This window comes from Cavia porcellus, unplaced genomic scaffold, assembly GCF_034190915.1.
Source record: "Cavia porcellus strain 051 isolate PalLab524CR breed Dunkin Hartley unplaced genomic scaffold, mCavPor4.1 scaffold_18, whole genome shotgun sequence".
Taxonomy (NCBI): domain Eukaryota; kingdom Metazoa; phylum Chordata; class Mammalia; order Rodentia; family Caviidae; genus Cavia; species Cavia porcellus.
In genome coordinates this window covers 16,538,998-16,564,827 of record NW_026947501.1, presented here as the reverse complement: position 1 = coordinate 16,564,827, position 25,830 = coordinate 16,538,998, and the positions used below count along the sequence as shown (strand labels likewise).

At 40.9% G+C, this 25,830-nt stretch overlaps 1 protein-coding gene, 1 long non-coding RNA gene and 1 pseudogene across 3 annotated transcripts in view; 1 reads left to right on the top strand and 2 right to left on the bottom strand.

Annotated features, from left to right (window-relative positions):
* Positions 1–6,395: 6,395 nt before the first annotated feature.
* On the bottom strand, positions 6,396–6,521 carry LOC111756082 (small nucleolar RNA SNORA2/SNORA34 family; annotated as a pseudogene).
* A 5,022-nt stretch (positions 6,522–11,543) lies between these two features.
* LOC134471273 (uncharacterized) lies at positions 11,544–20,360 on the bottom strand. The gene is made up of 2 exons (XR_010040575.1): positions 19,820–20,360; positions 11,544–15,990 (listed from the first exon to the last, which is right to left on the bottom strand). It is a non-coding gene; the product is annotated as an uncharacterized LOC134471273 (long non-coding RNA).
* Positions 20,361–20,763: 403 nt separating this feature from the next.
* The window catches only part of Xpo1 (exportin 1), a 48,818-nt gene continuing 43,751 nt past the window's right edge, over positions 20,764–25,830 (top strand). The window contains exons 1-3 of one of the 2 annotated variants that reach the window (XM_063229484.1): positions 20,764–20,979; positions 21,432–21,540; positions 24,542–24,673. In XM_063229484.1, the coding sequence (XP_063085554.1) occupies positions 24,548–24,673 (126 nt within the window). In that variant the 5' untranslated portion in view covers positions 20,764–20,979; positions 21,432–21,540; positions 24,542–24,547. Of the gene's footprint in view, positions 21,541–24,541; positions 24,674–25,830 lie in introns of both variants that reach the window. The other variant, XM_063229483.1, reaches the window with a different exon arrangement.

Here is a 25,830-nt window from a genome sequence, read left to right as displayed (position 1 = left end):
GTTCTCTGCTTGCTGTGCAACGCTAAAGGGACGCATGGCCTTGTGGACAGTCTGGTAGGAGAGACTGCATGAAGCAGATGCTGACTGGATTACAGAGGGGTGAGGAAAAAGGAGAGCAGATGCAGTACAGCTGCACTCTGGAGAGAATCATCCATGGGAGGCTTCCACTTTCAGAGTGAGGACTGGGCTGCAGTGCATGCCTGAAACCCCAGAAACTCAAAGGCTGAGGCAGGAGGACAGAGTTCCAGACCAGCCTGAACTACATAACAAGAGCTTGTCTTTAAAAAGCCGTGATAATAATAATAATAATAAACCTGAGAATTAAATATGAATCAAATTGCTTTAGCCAGAGGCAACTTCCTCCCTAAGGAATAGGATTTTATGACTTTCAGGAGGAAAAAATCATGGAGGCTGATCTTCAGGGACTGAGGAGTAGAAAAATATTTGCAGTGGCTCTGGGTGGAGACTATAAATACAATTTAACACCAGTAGTCTTGGTGACAACAATGAATTTCTATGAAAGGTTTAAGGTATGAGAAATAATTGATTAAATGTGGATTTTTTTTAACAGTCTGTGTAATTCAGGCTGCTCTTGAACTGGATAGCCCAGGCTGGCATCAAACTCACAGGGATCCTCCTGCTTCAGTCTCCTGAGTGATGGGATTATAGATGTGTACCATCACACACAGCTCTATTCTTCACTTTGTAAACAGTTTGACCTTATTGCTGATATAAGAGCTGAGTATTAAGGTTTTGAATTTCTGTTTAGAAAGTTTTGACTTTAGGGATGAAAAACCTTTTTTCATCCTATGACTGTCTAAAAAAAGGAAAGAAACCACTATTATATACTTGTTTTACTTTTAGTTTTTGGGGACAGGTATTGTCGTTGGGCGGGCCAAAGTGGTCTAGGTTCTTGTGTATGACAGGGGAAGAATTGCCAAGCATACACTGCACGTGGTATGCAGAAAGCTTATTGAAGACTGCAGGGCGGCAGCTGGAATGGACAGAAGGTGGGAGGGCTTTGTAACTCAGGCCTCCTGCATCTGTAAGGTCAGACATCCGCTGGTCCCAGGTGCCTCCCACTGTCTCTCTTTAATGATGGCAGCAGTCTGTGCAACCTTCTAAATGTAAGCCCAGATAATCATTAGGGTGGTCTTAAATTTAAGCCGGGGCAATCATTAGGGTGGTGTAGTAACTATAGTTGAATGAAGGAAAGGCTGTGACTCAGCTCCTTCAATTCTTTTTTTTTTTTTTTTTTTTTTGAGGCAGGGTCTCACTGTGTAGTTTAGGGTGGCCTTGAACTCACAGCAATCCTCCTGCCTCAGCCTTCTGAATGCTGGAATTACAGATGTGTGCCACCATGGCCAGTTTTGTATAATTAGTTCTCTAGATAACAGTGCAGCACTGTGACCCAGGTAAATATAAGTGAATAAAAATTCTAAAGGCAACCCTCAAGATTGTATATATTGCATTAAAAATATTTCCTTACCAAGGAAGACTATAATGAAAACACTCTCACATGCTACCTGTAGTAGCCTAACTTGATAAAGCTGGTAATTACAGTACTTGGTAGTCGATTTTTCTTTTTTTGTTTGTTTGTTTTTTCTTTTGTGAACCTAATCACAAAAGTCGTGCATACTGGATTAGTCCTGTACCACTAAGCCCCTTTTATTTTATTTTGAAGCAGGATCCTGCTACAATACCCAGGCTGGCCTCAGCCCTGCAATTCTCTTACCTCAGCCTGTTGAGTCTTAGAGATTACCAGGGATGCACCACCATGTCCAGCGGACTTTTTTTTAGTTTTTAAAGCAAAGATGACATGCTGAATCCAGAGAACAACATATCTGTGGGTGCCTGAGAGTGCCTGGTACCACAAACAATACACAATGTGATCAACATATGGAGAAAGTTTCCATTTACAAAATTAGCACAGTGAACGTCACATTGCCATGAACCCTCTCAAAATTTTTCCACTCACTTCAAACACATTTATGCCATCGTTCTTGCCACTTGCTGGCAGTTCTGGAGTCCTCTTTCATGAATGGTTTCAGTTACATTGTCATGGTTGCATCCTTACCATGAATTATTTCAAAAAGTTTAACTGTATAATCATTTTGACCATGGAGAAGAGGCCGAAGTCCAGGTACCAGATCTGTTAGATGAGTACATACTGTAACGTTTGTTATTGTTGTTGTTGCTGGGTTTTTTTTTGAGATAAGGTCCCACTGTGTAGCCCAGGCTGGTCTTAAATTTGTGGCAATCCTCCTGCCTCAGCCTCCCAAGCGTTTTTCAAGTAGTAGATCATTGCCCATCATTTATTTTCTTTCTTACTTGCTTGTCTTTTTTTCTTTCTTTCTTTCTTTCTTTCTTTCTTTCTTTCTTTCTTTCTTTCTTTCTTTCTTCCTTTCTTTCAACAAGACATCACTTTGGAGTCCAGGCTAGCCTTGAAATCCTCCTGCCTCATCTTCCCAAGTAGTTGAGATTATAGGTATGCACCATTATGCTCGGCTTCTCTGTGTCTTTGAAAGAATAAACAGTCGTTGTGTAATCTGTATCACTGAGGCAGGATTAGAAGTTCAAGGGCAGCCTGGGCAATTTAGCAAGAACCTGTCTCAAAAAGTAAAATAAGAAAGGTCTGGGAATGTAGCTGAGTAGTAAAGTGTCACCGGGATTTGATCCCTTGGACAGAAGAAGGAATTGAAAGAAAGGAAAGGGAAAAGAGAAAGGAATTAGAGGTCCACAAAAATTTGAAACAAAATTAACTTCAGATCCCATATGGCAAAGTATCTTTCAACTAAAAATTTTCAGCAACATAATTCATATAATTCAGAGTACTGTCATTGCTAAGTATGGTGGCGTGTGCCTGTAACCCCAACGCTCAGGAGGCTGAGGCAGGAGAATCACTGAGTCCAAACAGGGCTGGCTTGTACTGCAAAATGAGACCCTCTTTAAAAAAACAAAAAATAAAAACCAAAGTAATTTTACCTTTGATCCCTTTAGGTCTTTTCAATATTTTCAAAAAAGTACAATTGGATTGATGTGTTTTTATGCTTAATTTTGCAGGCAAATAAGAAATCTATAAGTCTTACTTTTTGAGAAACTAATTCTTTTGTGTTGTTATCTGTGACAGTCAGGGTTTTCAGTTGTTCCTGTGTAGTTCATTGTTTTCATGTTTAAGAAAGTAATTTATAAAAAAAGAAAAGAAAAGAAAAGAAAGTAATTTATGCTCTTTTCTGAGTTTACCATCAAGAGTTATGCAAATGAAGGATGAATTAGGTGTCACGATGTTGTTTTTCTGTGTATATGATTATTGTCCTTTTTGGAAAGTTTTGGGGATTAGGAAAATGAGTTGGAAATGGAAGCTTTACTACAACTTCTTTAATCCTGGAAATAGGTAAATTGGGAAATGATTCAAATAACATTATGTGGACTAAATGTGTTAACTGTTAAGATTATTGCTGATTTCCACTAATGGTTATTGATTCATTATAAATGACCCCTTATACCAAGCCTAACACATCTTTTTGTGGGCTGGCCTCTTCTTTACCTTCAGGCATCATATAGTTCAGTATTTTGGGTTATAAGATTTCCAGGGGAATCTAAAAGGAGTACTGTATTTTTTTGTTAAGAAAATACAAAACTCTGTGTCTAACATTTTTGACATATCTAAATGATAAGATTATTCAAAACAGATGTATAGAAGAGCATACAATATACTCTTAGGTTACACTGGGCAGTGATCTCTATGTAATAGGATTCTAAGCGGCTTGTTCCACAGAATTTTCTCTTTGTAAAAATTGTTTAAAATGAGATCCTTTAAAAGTTTGACCAATTCATACGTGGTGATAACCTCTGTCTAAAAGGGCAAACCTTGGAGGAGAAAGCAGTATTCTAAGTATTCTAAGTATTTTTTATTGTCATCTTTTTGACTCCCAATTTTTTTTTTTGTCTTTTTTTGAGATGAGGTCTCACTATATAGTTCAGGCCTGCCTTGAGCTCACTTTGTAGCTCAGGCTGGTCTCAAACTCACAACGATCCTCCCACCTCAGCCTCCCGAGTGCTGGAATTACAGGCGTGAACCACCACGCCTGGCTACTCCCAATTTTTAAAAGAAATAGCTATATTTATAAAAATGTTTTGAGCTGAGCATGAAAGCACATTCCTGTAATTACTGTATTTGGGAGGATGAGGCAGGAGATTACCACAAAGTCAAAAAATGGGCCACCAAAATGAACAGACGCTTCTCAAAAGTAAAAATGGCCAATGAATACATGAAAACATGTTCAACATTGCTGGCCATCAGAGAAATGCAAATTAGAACTATACTGAGATACCCCAGAAAGAACAGGGTAGGGTGACTCCCCGCTGCTGTCTCCCCGCCTCTCCCTCATATGGGCACATAATGCGCCTACATTAACCCTAATCCTCTCCCACTCACGTCACTTACACGGATGTGACGATGACCCATCGCAGATCAGCCCATAGCCTGACCACTTTCTCAATAAATGAGGCTTGATCAGACTTCCTCGACTTGTCTCTGTCTGCCTCCTACCCTGCATCTGTCAATCCCCATTCCTTCCCCAGGAAATTGCCCTGCGGGTCCAGATTGACCCGCGAGCTGGGTCAGAACAGCTGTTATTAAAAAAAATAATGCTGGTGGAGATGTGGGGAAAAAATGAACTCTTCTACATTGTTGGTGAGAATGTGAACTATTATAACCACTATGAAAATCAATATGAAGAGTCCTCAAAAAAAACTACAAATAGAAATTCCATGACCCAAGTATCCCATTTCTAGGTATCTTTCCAAAAGAGTTACAGTCATCGTATTACAGGGATATGTTCTTAGTATGTTTATAGAAGCACAATTTATAATAACTAGATGTTTAAAAAGAACATATGGGCTGGGGATTTAGCTCAGCGGCATAAGCTTTGCAAGAGCATGGTCATGAGTTTGGCCCCCGGTACCGATAAAAATAAAAAAATAATAATAAAAATAAAAAAGAACATATGTCCATTGACAGATGAATAGATACAGAAAATATGGTATTTATATACACTGGAGACATTCATGAAATAATTCAGACGCACAAGCTTAAATATCTCACAGTGTCTTTTTTCTTTTAATTTCTTACTTTGTTTCTTTCTTTTTAATAGATTCTTGCTATGTAGGCCAGGATGCCTTCAAACTCACAGTAATCCTCTTGCATCAGCATCCTCAATGCTGGGATTATAGGCATGTGCCACCATGCCTGGTTTATGCTGTTCCATATGAAAATTCTGCCTCTCTGTTTCTCTCTCTCCAGTATCAGAGCTGATAACTGACAAATTCTCTGATGTGGCTAAAGGAATGATTTCATTTACTCACTTCTAGGTTTTTCCAGCCATGGCAATGGAAGCACAAATTTATCAGAAAATCAAGTCCACTGTGGACTGCTCTGGATTTTGAAAATGCTAGAAAAAGTACACCACCTTGGTAGTTCTCCAAATCCCTGACCTAATCCATATAGTGGCCTCCAACCCACTCTCCTTCCAACCTGAAAACTGAAACCTTCATATGTGGCAGGGAGATTTGCACCCTGGTGACTGAGGAATAAGCTGGAACTGCATGGATGTCATTCATAAGAGCCCCCTTTTGCTTTGCCACAACTTCCTGGAGTTGAGCCCATTGATCTATCATAGCCGTGATGCTTCTGCCTGGCAGAATACAAATGTATATGGGAAGTTAAGTCAGTGGCCTCATCTCACCCAGTCTCAGCCTCTTGGGCAGCACGGGGTCCCCCGTGCTGCTGCAGTCCAGCCCAGGCCTTGCATCCCTTCCAGCAGACGTGGCCCTGTAGTTTCAACTGTGCATCTGCTTCAGCTCCAGCTCCACACACCCTTGGCCATTTTACTTAGCCACCTTGGCCGCTCCACCTTGTCCCAAGTTCACTGTGAAACCTTTGTTGGGAATTCTGTTGTAACCTAGTAGAGAAAGAAATATTGCTTGTCGTGGTGTAAACAATCTGGAAAGAAAAGGCTATGTGGTGTGCTCCTGATGAGTACAGAAATTATACTTAGATTTTACACAAAACCTATTAAATTACAAATAATTTTTACTTTTTAATATATTTTGAAGCTCAACAAAACAAAATAGGCAAGGGGGAGGGGTAGCTTGGTTTTCCAGTGCTCCAGGTCTCAGCATGGTGAAGGTCCCAGTAAATGTCGGTGACTCCTGTCCTGGGCCGCCAAAGCCTGCCACGCTCACAGCTGCTTAGCAGGTGGGAAGGAGTTGCTTGGTTTCCCGGCCCTCCCAGTCCCAACGTGGCACGGGTCCCAGTAAACGCTGGTGGCTCCCATTCTGGGCCACTGGAGCCAGCCATGCTCACAGCGCTCACAGAGGGAGGAGTTGCTTCAAGCTGTTTTTTTCTAATGAATTGACCATTTCACTGCCCAAGTTCTGAAATAGCCAACAGACCATTGAAAGACATCTTTTTAGGCTCTTGCTTGAAACCAACAGTACAGGCCTTGATTCAGGGCCAGAAATTACAAATTATTAAACGATTTTCAGTGTGTCCTTTTGTTTAATTTGATCTACATGAAAAAGACTTGAAATATTTTCAAATGCTTGTCTTCACTGATCTCAGAATAAGTTAAAAAATAATTAAAATTTTTATGTAGTATCCAATAGGCTAGATATCTGCATGCAAAGAAAAGTATCATGGAAACTTTATTTCAAAAAATCAAAAAAACATCATTTTACTTCGATTTTTTTTTTTTTTTTTTGAGACCGAGTATCACTCTATAGGTCAGGAAAAACTTGAACTCATTGTGTAGCCCAGGGTGGGCTCGAATTTGTGGCAGTCCTCCTGCTTCAGCCTCTTGAGTCCTGGGACTACAGGCATGTGCCACCTGCTAGGATTATTTCCAAAAGATGAAAAATATTTCCAAAAGATGAGAAGCATAAAATAAAAAGCGGCCTTTATTCTGAGAACATGGAGAGAGATGACCGGCACCCCCACTGCTGGCGTCCAGCGATCTCTCCAGTGGACACGTGGCGTGGGAGCCTGTAAATAGCCTCGGTTTGGGGTGGAACCTAAGGCGGGGATTAGGGATGCACAGGTAGCCCATTGGTCCTAGGTTTGGCGCCATATGTAAATTTCCAGGGGCGGGAAGATGGCGTCACAGGTAACTTCCTAGGGGTAGGGGAGATAGGGGCTTCCTGCTTCCAGTTGAGGTTTTCCTGGCTACAGTGTCCTGTCTGGGCCAAAACCCTTTCACCACCATGCTTGACTAATGTCAAAATTTATAGATTTTCTGTATTCATGATGTTATGATACAGGCAAAATGTCGTTTTTTGTTTTTGTTTTTGGTTTTTTTGGTCTTTTTCCTTTTTATCAGTACCAGGGATTGAGCTCACAACTGCCTGCTTGCAAGGCAGGCGCTTATGCTGCTCAGCTAAATCCCCAGCCCCGGCAAAATGTCTTTGTATGTAAGGATGTTTAACATCTTGGTTTTTATTAACTGTTGAAACATTTAAAAAATTGAATGTGCTTTGGTATTACTTTTTACTTCTTTTGTCTTTTTCCTTTTTATTGGTACCAGGGATCAAACTCATGACTACCTGCTTGCAAGGCAGGCGTTTATGCCGCTGAGCTAAATCCCCAGCCCCTATTTTTGACTTCTGATTGTCTGTATATAAAGTGTCTGGGTAAATGGTAAGCTCAGAGAACTATTACTACTTGATTTCCCATAGATTATTTTATCTGGGTTGAAAAAAATTTGTCTAAAATGCAGAGCCTTGTAAAGAAGCTCCTTTGACATCCTCTAAAACTTTTTCTTGGCTGGGCGTGGTGGCACATTCCTGTAATTCCAGCACTCAAGAGGCTGAGGCAGGAGAATAGCTGAGAGTTCAAGGCCCAGCCTGGGCCAATTAATAATTTCAAGGCCACTCTATATAATAAGACTGACTCCAAAAAAGTGTGGTTTGAGGGGCTGGGGATTTAGCTCAGCGGCATAAGCGCCTGCTTTGCAAGCGTATGACCATGAGTTTGATCCCCGGTACTGATAAAAAAAATTGTGGTTTGAAGCAGGGTGTGGTGGCACATGCCTATCTCTGGGAGGCTGAGGCAGCATGATCACAGATGGGCAATGTAATGAGACCTTATCTCAAAATTTTAAAAAAGTAAGAAGGTGCTGCTAGGGGTGTAGCTGGGAGCAAATGCTCTATGTTCAACCCCCAATCCTCACACTCACATACAAAAAAGTGGCTGGAATAATGCATCGTTTGAAAATCTCCAAATCTAATTACATTTAAATATTGTTCCCATTGGTAGTGGTATTGATTTGGTGGTGCTGAGGATCAAACCCTTTCACATATGCAAAGTAGACATTCTATTACTGAGCAAATCATCAGCCCAAATTCTAGTTACATTACAAATAAAGGGTTGTATTGGCAAAACATGATAGATCCTGCTCCTCCTCCTCCTTTTTGGTTCTTTGGAGACAAGGTCTTACGATGTAGTTCAAACTCCGTAATCTTAGCATTTGGGAAGCTAAAGCAGAATCAAAGCCACTGGACTATGTAGTGAGATCAAGGCCAGCCTGGACTAAATAGTGAAACCCTGTTTCAGAAGACCAAAACCAAAACCAAAATACCAAAAACCAAAAGAGACCCCATTATAGTTACATGCTGTGTCTTTCCAAAAGATATTTCTTTTCTTCTGATATTCTAGAATTTGTATTCAAATCGAAAAGAATACCAGAATAGGAGCTGAGTTTCTTTCCTTTAGGAAACTTCCTCACACTTCATTCATATTTATCTGTCAATCTATTTATTTTTATGAGGCTATCCTTGTACGTATTCTTTTCATCTTTTTTTTGCTTTTTTTTTTTTTTTAACTTTTTATCGGTACTAGGTATCGAACTCCGGACCACCTGCTTGCAAGGCAGGTGCTTATGCCGCTGAGCTAAATCCCCAGCCCCTCACTTTATTTTTAAATACCGTAACTTTCTATGTCTATTCCCTCACCCCAACCCTTTGGTAGTTTTTTGTTGTTGTTGTTTTAGTTTTTTGAGACAGGGTCTCTTCATGAAGTTAAGTCTGGCTTGGAACTCATTATGTGGTCCGTGTTGGCCACAAACTCACAGCAATCCGCCTGCCTGTGCCTCCTGCATGCTGGGATTGTAGGCATGCACTGCCACACCTGGCCAATTTTCCCATTTTAAACTCTTTGGGTTGTTGTGAAATTCAATGATTTTTTTTTTTTTTTTTTTGGTACTGGGGATCGAACTCATGACCTTGTGCTTGCCAGGTAGGTGCTTATGTCATTGAGCTAAATAACCAGCCCTGATTTATTATTTTTAAGAAAATAAGAAATCGGGGCTGGGGATTTAGCTCAGTGGCATAAGCGCCTGCCCTGCAAGCAGGTAGTAGTGAGTTCGATCCCTGGTACCGATGAAAAGGAAAAAGACAAAAAAAAAAGAAAAGAAAATAAGAATTTATTTGAAGGTGGATAAAGAGGAAGGAGAGAGAGAACAGACATGGTAAACAGCTACTGTGGACAAGTAGGGAGTATTCGAAAGTGAGTAACTGCTCAATGATTTCGTGTCACAAAATGCTTAGAAATGTTCCTAGCACTTATAAGCACTCAATAAATGTTAGCCACTATTATACTTTTCTAATCTGCCTGGGTTTATGGTCTATCTGCTGTTTGACCTGAGTCTCAGTAAGTATGCAGAAATCCACTTGAAAGTGTTTAAATATAGTAACATCCAAAGGCAGAGTGAAATACTGAGATTTTTCTGTTAATGCATTTACAAAGCTAATTTGATCTCTTTAGAGAGGAACTTTTTATACTCTAGAGACATATTTAAAAAACTTCTCCCAAAGAAAAGAATTACAAGGGGCTGGAGATTTAGCTCAGCGGCATAAGCGCCTGCCTTGCAAGCAGGCAGTTGTGAGTTTGATCCCTGGTACCGATAAAAAGGAAAAAGACAAAAAAAAAAAAAAAAAAAAAGAATCACAAATTACAGAGTATGCCAAAATCAAGTTTTTAAAAAAAAATAAGCCAAACACAAACTTACACATGCCACATCCCCAAAATTTAAGTTTTGGATCTTCTCAGATTCTTAAGGAAGCGCTGTCCTCATCATGCTTTAACACACACACCACAGAAACACTTCAGCTGCAGAGATGAAGAAGCTCTTAGCCCTTTCAGTAATAAATAGCCAGCTGTGGCACGAGTGTCGTAGGTTTACAAGTGCTAGTGCCTCCTTACTCAAAGTATGGTCCTTAGAGGGTCTGCATCAACAGCACCTGGAAGCTTCTTAGAGGTGTAGAATTTCAGACCCTGCCCAGACCTGCTGATTCAAATGTGCATTTCCATAGGTTTCCAGGGTGACTCAAATTTACAGTCAAGTTCGAAAAGCACTGGTCCTGTTGAGCTCCAACTTTCTTTTTCTTTTTTTCCCCTCTATTGGCGAGGATAACTTAAAACAATTTTTTTTTGTTTTGTATTTTGTTTGTAGTGGGAATTGAACACACAACCTCGAGCTTGCCAGGCAGGAACTGGGCCACTGAGCAATATGCCTGACCTAATTTTTTTTTTTTTTTTGGGTGTTTTGTTTTGTTTTGATTTGTTTGTGCCAGGATGGAACTCGAGACCTGCTTGCTATTGAGAAATTTTATTCAGACGCCAGGCATGATGGTGCACTCCTGTAATCCCAGCACTCGGGAGGCTGAGGCAGAGGATTGTTGCAAGTTCAAGACCAGCCTCTGCTACAAAGTGAGCCTGAACTGCATAGAGAGACCCTGACTCAAAAAGACAAAAAAAAAAAAAAAAAAAAAAAAAAAAGAAAGAAAAAAGATTTTATTCCACAGTCCCTGCATTACTGATGAGTTGAGCTGAATAACTCTTTGTTGCAATGGCTTGTCATATACACTGAAAGATACTCAGTAACCTCTACCCATTAAATGCTAGTAGCACTCCTCCCCAAACAGTTGTGATAATTCAAAAATGTCTCCATGTTAGCATTGTCATACTACTTTTTATGCCTACCATCACCTTCTAAACTACCTGCAATGCACTTGGTTTGATTCTGGCATTGGCTGACCATGTTGTTTTGTGAGACTGTGCTTGGTTACTACATTTCTTCATTGGGGACAAAATACTATCTGTTGAGAACCACTGAAGTAGGTTCACTAACTTTTCTAGGTTCATCATTTCTTCTAAAGTACTGGGATGGAACTCGGGACCTGCTTGCTATTGAAATATTTTATTCAGACGCCCAGGCATGATGGTGCACTCCTGTAATCCCAGCACTCGGGAGGCTGAAGCAGGAGGTCCAACTGCCAGGCATGGTGGTACACACTTGTAAACCCAGCATTACAGTAGCTGAGGCAGGAGGCTCACTATGATTTTTGAGGCCAGCTTGTGTTACATAATGCGTTTGAAGCCAGTGAATTATAGAGCAAAACTATCTCAAAAAACAGAAAAAGTCAAAAAACATAATAGTACAGCTTTTAATTGATGTTGGAATCTATTTATTATATGCAAATAAGGCTTTGTTTTTTATTTATTTATTTTTTTATTTTGAAGGTAGTAGAAATACAACTGAACAAGACAGAACAAATCCAATAGAGACAATTATTACAGAACTTCAGAGCAGGTTACCAGGATAACAGTAATAGGTACCATAGTATATTTTGTTATCTTCAAAATAGTTGTCTAGCCAATTACATATAGCAAAATCAAACCAAAGACAGAATGTTATAAAACTAATCAAAAGAGAATATTGAATAGGATAAAAATGAAACAAAACATTTACTTTCAAACAGAAGATAGAAGGAAGTCCCCCATATTTGCTTATTGCATACAATCATTCTCCCAAGAGATGCTCCGACCTCTGTCCCCAGCTGCTAATGTGTGTGCGTGTGTGTGTGTGTGTGTGTGTGTGTGTGTGTGTTTGATTCCCAGCCCACACACCGGTAAGCTCACAGGGGACACTGACTGGGTCTCCTCCTGGCTCATGCCAGAGGAAGGCGCTTACGACAAACAAGGCTTTGAAGAATAATTTTATTTTATTTTCCACATCTGTTTTATTTCAAGGATAAAAAGAAAAAAAGAAAAAAGAAAAAACTATAACAAGCCAGGCATGGTGGCACGCTCCTATAATCCCAGCATTTGGGAAGCTAAGGTAGGAGGATCATTGCAAGTTCGAGACCAGCCTGGGCTACAAAGTGAGCCAAGGCTAGCCTGAACTGCATAGTGAGATCCTGTCTCAAAAAGACAAAATAAATAAAAATTTAAAAACCATTACAACTAAATTTTAAAACACATCAATCAGGAAGCTACAATGGTACATACATTGTATATTGTCATCCCAAAATTATTTACTCAGAGCACAAGACATCTGCATTCAATTGTCTGAACAATACCAGCACAAATCTTTCTCTTCTGTGAATTCAGAAAAATCGATAGTACAATTATCTTAACTATTTTTATGTACATATACATATACATACTTTATCTCACATATGTTTACACGTCTTATTTCACTAATGAGTATGTTCTTGAGTTGCATTCATTTAGCTATAAGTCTCAAGTTTATCCGTCTTTATGGCTGAGTAGTACTCCATTGTATAAAAATACATTTTTTATACATTTCTCAGTAGATGGGCATTTAGGTTGTTTCCAAGACCTGGCTGTTACAAACCGTGCTGCTGTAAACACGGGTGCCTATATATCACTGTGATGATGTTTTCAGTTCTTCTGGGAAGATAACCAATAGGGAAGAGCTAGGTCAAATGGGACCTCTACTCCTAGTTTTTTGAGGAATCTCTGTATTGACTTCAAGAGTGGTTGCAACAGTCTACACTCCCATCAACAGTGGAGAAGAGTTCCTTTTTCCCCACAGCCCCTCCAACACTGTTACTGCTTGATTTCTCTTTTTGTTTTTGTTTGTTTGGTTCTTTTGGTACTGGGGATCCGAACTCACAACCTTGCACTTAACCAGGCAAGTACTTGAGCCACTTAACTAAATCTCCAGCCCACTGCTTGATTTCATGATAGTAGCCATTCTTTCTGGGGCAAAGTGGAATCTCAGTTTGTTTTAATTTACATCTCTTGAATGACTAGTGATGTTCAATGTTTTTTCACATATTGCTTTTTGTATTTCTTCATCTCAGAAGTGTGTATTCTACTCAGATGCCCATTTTCAGATTGGGTATTTAAATCTAGGGGGACTGTTTTTTGTGGGTTTTTTGTTGTTGTTGTTGTTTTTTTAGTTCTTTATATGTTCTCAACAGTAATTCTTTGTCTGAGACACAGCTGGCAAACATTTTCTTCCACATTATGGGTGGTCTCTTCACTCTGTTGGTGATTTCTCTTACTGTGTGAAAACTTTTCAGTAGGGTGAGATCCCAGTTGTTAGTTGTTGATTTTTTTCAACTGGCTTTGAGGTCACTTTGTAGCTCAGGCTGATCTTGAACTGGCAACCATCTCCTGCCTTAGCCTACCAACTGCTAGGATTACAGGCCTGTGCCACCATGCCCTGATCCAGTAGTTGATTCTTTGGAATAGTTCCTGTGCAATGTAGGTTTTATTCACAAAGTCTTTGCCTACACCAATGTCTTCAAGAGTTTTACCTACTCTATCTTCCAGCAGATTTTTTTTTTTTTTGTCTTTTTCCTTTTTGTCGGTACCGGGGATCGAACTCACGACTTCCTGCTTTCAAGGCGGGCGCTTATGCCGCTGAGCTAAACCCCCAGCCCCTTCCAGCAGATTTAATATTTGTTTTAATATTGGATCTTTGATCCAGTCTGATTTGAGCTTAGTACATGGTGAAAGATAGGGATCAAGTTAGAGCCAGTTTTTCTAGCACCATTTATTAAAGAGGCCATCTTTCTTCTAGTGAATGTGTTTGGTACCTTTGCCAAAGATAAGGTGGTGGTTTAGTGTGTCCAGAGCTGTTTCTGCATTTTCTAATCTGTTCCATTGATCTTCAGGTCTGTTTTTTGTGGGGTTTTTTTTGCCAGTACCATGCTGTTTTTATCACAATAGCTTTGTGGTATAATTTCAAATCAGGGATTGTGATGCCCCGGCTTATCTTTATTGCCCAGGATTTCCTTTGTGATTCTAGGTCTCTTCTGGTTCCAGATGAATTTTAGGCTTGTTATCTCTAATTCCTTGAAATACACCATTGGAATTTTGTTTGAGTATGCACTGAATCTGTATAACAGTTTTGGAAGAATGGCCATTTTCATTAAATTGCTTTTTCCTACCAAGAGTATGGGCTATCTCTCCTTTTTCTAATATCCTCTTTAACCTCCTTTTTCAGAGTACTGTAGTTTTCAATGTAGAAGTATTTTATATTCTTTATTAGATTGATGCCTAGATGTTTCATTTTTTTTTTGGATGCTCTTGTTGAAAGGTGTTGCTTCCCTGATTTCTCACCATGAGTTTGTTATGTACAACAAGACTATTGATTTTTTTGAGTCTTGACTTTGTATCCAGCTATAATACTGAATTTGCTTATTAAATCTATAAGTTTTTTACTGGAGTTTTTGGGGTCTTCTAATTACATGCTATCTTGCAAATAACAATAGTTTAACTTCTTCCTTTCCTATTTTTATTCCTTTTATTTCTTTCTTTTATCTAATTGCTCCAGCTAAAGTTTCTAGGACTGTGTTGAATAAGAGTGGAGACAGTGGACATCCTTGTCTTCTTTTTTTTTCCCCTTTTTTCTGGTACCAGGGATCAAACTCACAACCGCCTGCTTGCAAGGCAGGTGCTTATGCTGCTGAGCTAAATCCCCAGCCCCTCCTTGTCTTATTCTTGATTTTAGAGGGAAAGCTTTCAGTTTTTGTCCATTTAGTATGATGTTAGCTGTTAGTTTGTCACAGTTAATCACATTGAGATAAAGACCATCTATTCCAATGTTCTATAGCTTTTTTTTTTTAATCATGAATGGGTTCTGGACCATGTCCAAAGCTTTTTCTGCATCTATTGAGATGATCATATGATTTATGTCCTTGGCTCTGTTGATATACTGTATTACATTTATGGATTTACGCATGTCGAACCATCCCTGAATTCCCTGGATGAATCCCACTAGATCATGGTGTACAATCTTCTTGACAATTTACTGCAGTCTGTTTGCCAATATCTTACTGAAGAGCTTTGCATCAATGTTCATTAGGGAATGACCTGTGATTCTCTTTCTTAGCTGGGTTCTTCTCTGGTTTTGGTATCAGAGTAATGCTTGCTTCTAGGAATGAATTTGGATGTATTGCTTCCCTTTCTGTTTCATTAAAGAATCTGAGACGTAGTGGTGTTAGGTCTTTTCTAAATTTCTTGTACAATTTGACAGTGAATACATCACGGCCTCAGCTTTTCATTGTTGGTAAGTTTTTATTATATCTTTGATTTCATTCATTGATATTGGGCTATTTAAGATTTTTATACCTTCTTGATTCAGCTTTCATATGTATTTAGGAATCTGTCCATTTTTTCTGTATTTTCCATCTTGTTAGAATACAAGATTTCAAAATAGGCATAGATGATCTTCTGGATTTTTGCAGGGTCTGTTGTGATTTTGCCCTCTTCAATCTTTATTGTGTAGATTCGACTCTTTTCTTTCCTTTTTTTGATAAGGTTGTCTAAGGGTTTGTCAATTTTATTTAATCTTTCAAAGAACCAACTCTTCAATTCATTGATTCTTTGTATTTTTTAATCTCCAGTGTGTTAATTTCTTCTCTGATCTTTACAATTTCTTCCCTTGTATGTGCTCTTCATTTAGCCTGCTCTTCTTTTTCTAGAAGTTTGAGTCAACATTAAGTTGTTTATGTGTTGAACCATAATTTTAATGTTATCAAAAATTTTTAAACTTTTTCTTCCTCTTTCTCCCTCCTTCCCTTCCTTTTAAGAGAAAAAGCCAAAACACAGTTGGAGATGTAGCTCAGCACAGCTTTGGCGAAGCATGCCGGAGGCCTTGTATTCAAGCACTGGCACTAGGGAAAAGAAAAAAAAAAAAAAAAAGAACAAAGCATTTCAGTGGCAGAGTAAAACCTTATGGGCAGCCCCAACCTATTTCCTTTACTTCTTTAACTGCACTGCCACCTGTTCAGCCAACTCTGACCACAACTTAACTACCTGATAGTCTTAAACACAGAGGTACAATGATAAATGTTTCCAGTCAGCACTCCAGGGTAAAAGTTTCTGACTTTTACTTTACTTCCATGGTATATATATTCCCACCGCGATATATACATTCCCACCGTGACCAATTTCAAGTGACTAGTGTCACCAATTGTGGAGTTGTAAAGAGATTTACGGTAGCCCACCATTGTACTATTTCTAATGTGAAGACATCACTGATACAAATAACCTCCAGGGTACAGACAATAGTAAAAGGGCAACAATGTAATTAGGAAGTCACGGGTTTGAGGACTGGTTACTTTTGTTTGAAATATGATTTATTTGATAATGAACTTACATAGGTTAATTGTTAAAATAATGACTGTTCCACAATCAGCTCACCAAGTTTCTAAAAACTTAACAACTCAAGAATGAGCTAGTTCTAGCACTTCAGTATAAGTAACATATCAAATCTGCCCGACTCAAGGCTTTTGTTTTTCCATTTTCGTGGAAACTCTTATTTCTAAAATCCTTGTAGCAACATTCTCTTTCACCTCCTTTAGGTCTTCATTTTTTATTTTTTGTAGTGCAGGGCTGGGGATCGAACCCAGAGCCTTGTGTGCATGCTTGGCAAGCACTCTACCACTGAACTATAGCTCCTCCACCCCAGCCTGAGATCTCAAAAAGCCAGAATAATTAAAAGAAAATAAAAGTGCTGATTGCTCATTTGAATGATCAGACTCAACTGATATTAAACTTTTTTTTTTTTTTGTCTTTTTCCTTTTTATCGGTACTGGGGATCGAACTCACGACAGCCTGCTTGCACGGCAGGCAAATGCAGCTGAGCTAAATCCCCAGCCCCCAATATTAAACTTTCTTACAGGACTGTGTTCTGATTATATTAAGTATTGACAGAAACAGCAAGTATCTATTCCTTGCCCCAACCCTCACTACAATGGGGATTGAACCCAGGGAGCACTGAACTGTATCACAGCCTTCTTTTATTTTTTATTTTGAGACAAGTTCCCGCTGAATTTCCCAGGATGGCTTCAAATTCACGGTCCTCCTCCCTCAACCTCCTAGGAAAGCTAGAATTACAGGCTTGTACCACATTTGGCTATACAGCTTTTGACAGACAATAAATAAATGCTGTTCTTATTTTGTGGTTAGTATGTAAGTTGATACAATGTTTTTAGGGGACATCTCAGCAGTATTTATTAAAACATACATATAGGGCTGGAGGTGTAGCTTAGTGGTAGAGCATCTTTGCCTAGGAATTACTTTAACACAGTAATTCTACTTTTTGGACTTTGGCATTTGTGCCCAAGGTGAATGTATAGGGGGATAGTGACTGCAGTCTTACTCCTCAGAGTGGAAACAGGAAACCTACTAACGTCCTCTGTGAGGAAATGGTTCGGTCATATAGTGTGCTGAGGAGATGAAGACTGAGGCACTATTAAGAAGGATGAAGTGGATTTATACATTCTGATCTATTAAGTAAAAAGCTGAACAAAACACAAAACGAATGTTTGTAAATGCACAAAATATATCTTAAAGTTTGTATGAGTTTCTCTTGATGACTGCGTCTGGGGAGGAAAATGGATGATTACAGGAAGGAGATTTTCACTTTTTATTCTAAACATTTCTCCATCGCTTGAATTGTTAATTGTGATCACTTACTACTTTCTTGAGCACTTGTTTGAGGTTCTAACAGGTGGCACAGCTGTTCCTATAACCTTGACTGAGGAAAGCTTCCTGTATGGGGGTGGTCAGTGTCTTCGACCAAGGGCACAGTTTCGTAAATTAAAAATAAATTTTAGGGCCAGGGATGTAGCTCAGCGGCATAAGCGCCTGCCTCACAAGCATGCGGTCGTGAGTTCGAGCCCAGTTACCAAATAAATAAATTTATAAAAATTTTTTGTACCAGGGATCGAACTCATGACCTTGCACTTGCCATGCTGGCACTTATACCACTGAGCTAAATCCCCAACCCAATAAAATAAATTTTAAAAATCCAAAAAAGTGAGAAATGGAGAAAAGAATTTTTTTTTTTTGAGGCAGGGTCTCACAATGTAGATCAGGCTGGCCTTGGACTAATGGTTATCCTCTTGCTTCTGCCTCTCGAGTGCTGGGATTATAGGTGTACACCACCACATCAGATTTCGAGACAAGGAATTTATAGGCTCCTGTTTCTTTTATTTCTGAATTGTTTTGTGAAACAATATGAATTAGGAGAAAGAATAGTTTCTAATACTGACTCCAGAATTAAAGAATGGTGTGGGCTTGGAGTGGGGGTAGCTGCAAAATCATAACTATCTCATAGGGTGAGAGCATTCAACAAAATATTACCCAGATGGTTTCCAACACCCTGTTGGACAGCAAATAGGCCTTCAAATTTACTTAGATTTCCTTATCCATATTTTATTCTGAGGTTTGAAATCTGTTGGATTCCAACTAATGAAAGAAAAAATATGAAACACATAACACATCACACCTATATTCTGAATTTGACCTTAAAAATGTAGTGATCAAATATAATTATCTGCCCTTGTCACTTCTTTTTGTAGCTTTTTAGTTATATTAATAACTTTTTTAGTATGTATTATTGCTTATATGGAATTCTTCCATGATGGGTACCTCTTGCCAAGTATTGGCAGTGATTTCACTGTGATCAGACAGATAAGACCTCTGGTTTTTGTTTGTTTGGGTGTTGTGATAGGATTTGTGGTCCAGACTGGCCTTGAACTCGCTTATACAGGCCAGGCTGGTCTTGAATTTACAGGGATCCTCTTGTCTCAGCCTTTCAAGGTCCTGAGTTGCATTTCCAGGAAAAGACAAAAACAGGAGACCCCCCCGACAGGCGTGGTAATCCCAGGACTCAGGAGGCTGATGCAGGAGGATCACCTCGAATTTGATCACCTGGGCTACATAGTGAGTTCAGAGCCAGCCTCAAGGGCATAGCAAGATCCTCTCAAAAAAAAAAAAAAAAAAAAAAAAAGAGACCTGCTCTCAAGATAAAAAGGTCTGGGGACATAGCTCAGTCATAGCACCTTTGGATTCAATCTCAGTAAGAGGATAAAAAACAGTACAACTCCTACACTCTGATAATTGAATCCTTTTTTTCTGAGAGAAGAGTCTCTCTATGCAATTGGCCTGGCCTTGAACTCACTTTGTAGCTCAGGCTGTGTGGTAATTGAATCTCAAGTATTTCAAATGATCAGTATATATTATGTCTCATATACATATGTTATAGTTAATACCATTCAGTTAAGCAACAAAGAAACGTTAGGTCTGAAAAGTCATCCAACATCATTGTGATACATCAAAGAATTGTTAGTGGGCTTTTCTTCACTGGAGATTGAGGTTATACTGAAGTGGTGATTTGGTGTTAGCCATTGTTCAATGCAATTGAAGACTGTGTTGATTTAATGAGTTATCCGCCTCTTGGTGGCACAATGTGCCTAGTAAATTTTGGTGGGCTGTTTGCTCTTTTTAGCGCAGGAACAATCTGCAAAGCCGAATTGGTGGACACTTAGGGACAAACAAGAGAGGCGACCTTTTGAAAGGCCATGTGCGTGACTTTAATGGAAAATACTACTTGGTGGTGGTGAAGCACGTGAAAAGCACCTAAACTGAGAAACAAAACTGAAAGCGTGGCAGATGAAGGGCACCAGGGGGGAAGCAGTTGGCATTCGAGCTTACCCAAGTGAAGATACGCGCCGTTAAACCAGTAAACAGATAAGTGTTTCAGCTTTTAGGAAGGGCTGGTTGTTGAAACAAATTCCAGTCTAGGAAGGCAGAATTAAAATGCTTACGCTCGCCGAGTTAACTAACGGATACCTTTTCGAGGACTCTGCTCATGAGGCGCCCAGATAGCACGCCCCGCAGCTCACGCCAGCCTTTTTCCCGGACACTCTTCTCCCCTGTTCCAGGACCCAAACCCAGGCCGCGGAAACGGATCGGAGGTCCCGGTCTACAATTCACCTCCGAAGTGTACTTTGGCTCCTTTACTCACCGCACCCCACCCCCGATTTACAAACAACAGCGTGCCTTCCCTTTCCGACCCGCAGACCCCCCTTTGAGGGGTGGATCCTGGTCCGGGCGGGCTCAGGCCTCCGCAGGTTGGCGGGAGCCGGCAGGGGCGGGAGGGCGCGGGCCACAGAAGCCTAGGGCCAGCCGCCGCGCGCCGCGCTCAAACTCGCGCCGCCAGCGGCTCACGAGCTGCGCCCCACCCTCCCGTCACTAAAGGCGCCTAGCCAATGAGCGAGCCGGAAAGGCGGGCCCTGCGGGTTAAACTCTGGGAGGGGGATCGGGGAAGGGAAGTCGGGGGTGGGGTGCATTTGATTGACAACTATTTTGAACCAATCCTCCTTGCGGCTTCTCGTCGCTCTCCTCTGTGTTCAGCACGGTTCTCAGTCCTACCTCCTCCTCCTTGAACCCCCTCGCTCTTTTTCGGCCCGCCCAATCTCCCCTCCCCCACTCTGCGGACAAATCGCTGCTGGAAAGAGGCGGGGGCCGAAGCAGCAGGCTCGTGTGGCGACTTGAGGTGGGATTGACGGACGTTCAGGCCAGTAAAAGATAGGCTGATGGCGCGGCAGTGGCTGGAACCGGCCAATAGGCGGGCGGGCTGGGGGCGGAGGCCCAGGTTCCAAACGCTCCGCGGCGCCATGGGCTGAAAACTCAACCGAGATGGAATCTCCCAGTCTGAACCGGTTTCAACCGGTTCCGAGTTTGAGGCACTAGGAGGAGGGGGAGAAGCGGCTGCGGCGGCCGCGGCAGGAGCAGCGGGAGCTACAGCATCAGCAAGAGCAGCAGTAGCTACAACCCCGGCGGCGGTGCCTGTTCCAGTCTTTGCTGCTGCAGTCCGTGCAACCACCCAGAGGGGGAGGGGGGAACCACCAGTCGCTGAGGAGCAAGAGAAGGGGGGAAAGTTTAGGCGAGCCTGGGTGGGGGGGCCCGGCGCCGGAGCCGCGTGAGAGGGAGCCGTGTTTTGGTAGGGGGGAGTCGGACTGCAACTGGTAGCAGAGCGTTCCCCCGACGTGTGGACTCTACACCCCTACTCCTGCCGCTCCTGCTGCCGCCTGTGGCTTAGGGTCCCCCTGGGGCTGAATCTCTGGGACTTGACCCTGTTCCCCTCCCCCTTCCCTCACTCCCCAGGCGGGCGGGAGCATTTACGCCTCAGATTATTATTCCCCTTCATTTTTGGGGGGGGGCGGTGGGTGTGTGTCTGGGGGAGGTGTCCTTGGAATAGTAAATATTGAGCTTTTATTTTATTTTTTTTGCTCTTATCCGTTTTTTAATTTCCTTTTTTAAGGTGGGAAAACTGTGAAACCCACCTTGATTTCCTCCCCTTTCCCCCCTCCCCGCCTTCCCTCGCCCTAATCCTCGACAAGGAAGGAAGAAGCAGTTGGTTCAATTTCTGGGTAAGTCGGCTGTGTGTGCGGGCCGAGGCTCGGGCGGCGGCGCGGCCGGGCGGGAGAGGCCGGCGTGGGGCGCGGCAGCCCGGGAGGCGGTGGCGGCGAGCGCTTCGGGCCCCCGAGCCTGCAATTGAATGGAGCCGCTTCTCCTGCCGGAGATGGAGGCGGGGAGGCGGCCGCGGGAAGGGAGCGCTTGCTGGGTCATTCGCGTGTGCGGGTGGTGGTGGAGGAAGGTGAGGAGCGTGGTAGTGAATTGGGGCCCCCGCGCGGGAATGGAAGGGCTTCCCCATCCCAGAGGGCCGGGGAGAAGTTGAGGTGTTTTCAGGAACATTTCTAAATTATTAGGAGTGGAAGTTTCCAGAAATATTTAGTGCAGCAGTATTGAGACGTCCGCCTGCATCACGTGGCCCCCTCTGTGGAGAGCTTGGGATGGGGGAGGGAGGGGCTGCCGAGTCCCTGCTCTGCTGCAGGGAAACTCAAGTTGCTTTTTGTTTTAAACAGCAAGACGAGAAATGGGAAAGATGAGTTAATTTTTCAGGGATCTGCAGATGTGGCGCCGTGTTAGTTTCTTTTAGGGGGGTTTGAATGTGTTAAGTTGGTCCAGTCGTTTACTGCTGGCAGCGGGTAGATGATGCCCAGGTCCTGCTCCATTCTGATGTGTCTGGAGTTTGGGGTGGAGGGAAGGAAGCGGTGTAGTAGAGGAAACATACCAAGTACTTGCCCAGCTCGTGCCTGCGAGGCCATGCTGCATTGAGAGTGGGGCGGTGAACTTACGGCTGCTGGTCTAAAAGCCTGCTCCGAGTAGGGGCGGGGAGAAGGCGTGCTCCTGTGTGCTATAGTTAGAAGTGCTGCAAATCGGCTCTACTGGGAGGCGAGAGGAGGGCGGGCCTTAGTGAGCTGTGTTTCTGCTGAATGAAGCGGGCGCTTGCCCACACTACTGAGCAGCAGCCTTTCGCCTTGGAGCGACCTGTTATTTCATTTAGTATGAAGTTAACTTCTTAAAGCTACGGTTGCTACTTGTGTGTGCGTTTCTGGATAGGCACCGGTAGTATTAGGTATTTGCCCGTTTAGTTTGTTGTGGCGGTGAAGGTGTTTTGGCACTCACTCGCAGAGTGACGCCACTACTAGGTAGGTGTCCCTAGTACCATAGGAGGAGTCCAGCGAGTGGATTTTACCAGTGAGGAAGAAAATCCTTTGTAGTTACACCTCTCCTGCTTTTAGCTGTTCGCTTTTTTGCCTGATTTGGTATCTTCAGCATGTGGCACACTGCTGATGGTGGAAACAATGTTTTGGAAGCTGTTTGATCTGGGGGACTAAATGTGCTTGGCATTGACCACAAAGCCGCCATTTTTGTACTGCATACAGTTAGGAATAGGTGGGACCTTTCCAAGATAACTGCTAGTTCGAGATGGTACACTACTGTGTTTAAACTTTATTGGCTTTTCACGAGGCTAGTACGGAGAACTCAAGGATAGCACGTTTGAAAGTGAAACTTTTTTGGAGTTTATTAATCCTTTTTTCTTTGAGCTATAAATTACGGCCGGAGAAAGATTCGCTTTTTTTTTTTTTTAACCAAAAATACCGGAATTTTGAGATAGTGTACATAGGTCTTGGTTATTGGGCATTGTTTTTTAAGTTTTGATTTTTAATGTTGACAGTCTTTTAAAGTTTCCTGTCACTTGAAGGTAGAAAAAATTTACATCTTTATTTGTGGAATGTATGTAGATAAAAGATTTTGGTTTTGTGTGACGTTTGGTTTTTAAAAAAAATGATTAATGCCCGATAAAGATTTTGGACTCTTTAATTGTCGGTGATGGACTAAACAGACTTTAGAGAAGTTAAAATCCTTTTGTTCATAATTTAAAAAAAAATCTTTACGTGTGTTTTTGTTATACCTCACCCAGGTGACATTTTTTTGAACTTGTAGTCGTTTTGTTTCCTGAGACAGGGTCTAAATACACGAGTTTAGGCTGACCACGAACCGAGCTATTCTGCGGTAGCGAGAGCGCTGGAATTATAGAGGTAGCCGTATCCTACAGGACTTTTTTGAACTGCTATAGAACAGCTGAGGAGAAACGGCTTTTTTCCTAACTTCTGCTTTGTCCAAACTGTAATCAAATTAACCATTTTATTCTGTGAGGTTTTTGTTGTTGTTTTTGAGGGATAAGTGGAGATGACCATCTTGACTTTGATCTAATATTCTTTTGTAGAGACTTCATTGGTGGTTTTAGGATGTTGTGAATCTCTTCAGTTGTATACAGAATTGGAAGTTTTAAAAAGTGGGCTACAGTCTGTTGTGTTTCTCAGATTCTTTGGCGTCTTGACCAAGGGAAGGTGAAGAACAAAGTGGTTCAACCAGTCAGAATTGAGTAGAATTGACTTTGAAGAAATAGCAGAGAAAAGATTTTGGTGATTCTGGGCAACTGAAAGTGTGTTTGTTTACATACAAGCATCTATCTTAGTGTTGGGATAGTCTTGGATACCTTACACATGAACCAATAAGTCTTGACCAGTACATTTATTTGAGATGAAGTAGCTTTTTTTTTTATTTTAGTGCTTGTTATGATAAAATGTGCTTTTATTTAGAAGTTGGCTAGCTTTTACCTTACTGGCAAATACCTGAAAATTTTTAAAAATCTGAAGTCTTGTTTTGTAGCAGAGAAAGGTGCAATACACCTGTAATCCCAGCTCTTAGGAGACTGAAATTAAGGAATGTGTATGCTTGTAAAATGTAATTTGAAAGAAATTGTTTGCTAGTTTGAGTGTAGGAACTAAATTTTATAGAGGTTAAAAATACTAAGGAAAATTGAATGAGTCCTACTAACATTATTATGGAGTAGCTAACTCAGTTTTTGTTCTTACCAGTTATTAATTAGATGAAAGTCTCAAAGTTCTCTAATTTAAAAATGTGTAAGAATTTCGTTGGAGGAAGATGAGTAGACATAGTTTTTGAGTGATAACTTCAAAGTTTCTTCACACAGCTTCAATTTTTTTCCTTGCCTTTCAGTAATCTATGCCAGCAATTATGACAATGTTAGCAGACCATGCAGCTCGTCAGCTGCTTGATTTCAGCCAGAAATTGGATATCAACCTTTTAGACAATGTGGTGAATTGCTTATACCATGGAGAAGGAGCCCAGGTAAAGTAGCTGACCAAGACTATATAAAATTATTGAAATGGAACATAGTTCTTGGGTAAATTACTACCTTTTAAAAAGGTATTCCATGGACCCAGGGATATAGCTCAGTGGTACAGTGCCTGCTGGGCAAGCTCAGGCCTGGAGTTCAGTTCCTGATACCAAAACAAAACAAAAGGTTATTCATAGTTTGTGTGATTTACTGTAGTGAGAATTGGTGTCAACAAAAAAATTGTATGATGTTTGACATGGTAAACAGTGGGATCCTTTGGGATGTTGTGCTTGCTCTTTAATAAAAGAATCCATTGTATTAAGTGCTTGGTAAGATGGAAGTTAATGTACTTTGTATAGGTACTTTATATAGGTGTTAGGAGTTAATACGGTTCTTTTTTTTTTTTTTTTTTTTTTTTTTTTTTTTTTTTTCTTTTTCATCGGTACCAGGGATCGAACTCACAACTGCCTGCTTGCAAGGCAGGTGCTTATGCCGCTGAGCTAAATCCCCAGCCCCAGTACGGTTCTATTTTTGAACGCTTGAATTGCAGAGGTGCTGCATGGATGTCTACTTAAAATTCCAATAATATCCAGTATTTTTGAGATTACTTGAATCTTGCACACCTGCAAAAGTGATATATTAATGTAATGAATTATCTTAAATGTGAGCTATGTTTTAATCATTTTACTTTTTTTCACTCAATGAAAAGATAGAAATTTGTATAAATTTTAAATTGCATATGATACAAGAATGTAGGCACATTTGACTCTTAACCTTGTGGAACTACACTGTTTCATGAATAAAAATTTCTACAGCTAGATCAAAAATCTTTTAATATCACATAACATCTAATGGTAGGTTTGCTAGTAAGTAAGAAATTATGTATATTTTCAAGATATTTATATTTTGGAAATCTGAAAGATGATATAGTGCTGCTTATGTAGCTTATAACACATGCTGTTGGAATACTTTTGCTCCAACAGTAATGATTTGATTTTTAATAAAGAAAAACTTTATAAGGAAAAGGGGTCATGATGTTGTAAGAATGTAAGAGTTACTTTGGCCAGACATGGTGGAACATACCTGTAATATAGCTACTCTGGCAGTTGACGCAGTAGGATTACAAGTTCCAAACCAGCTGGGCAACTTGTTTGAGACCATGTCTCAA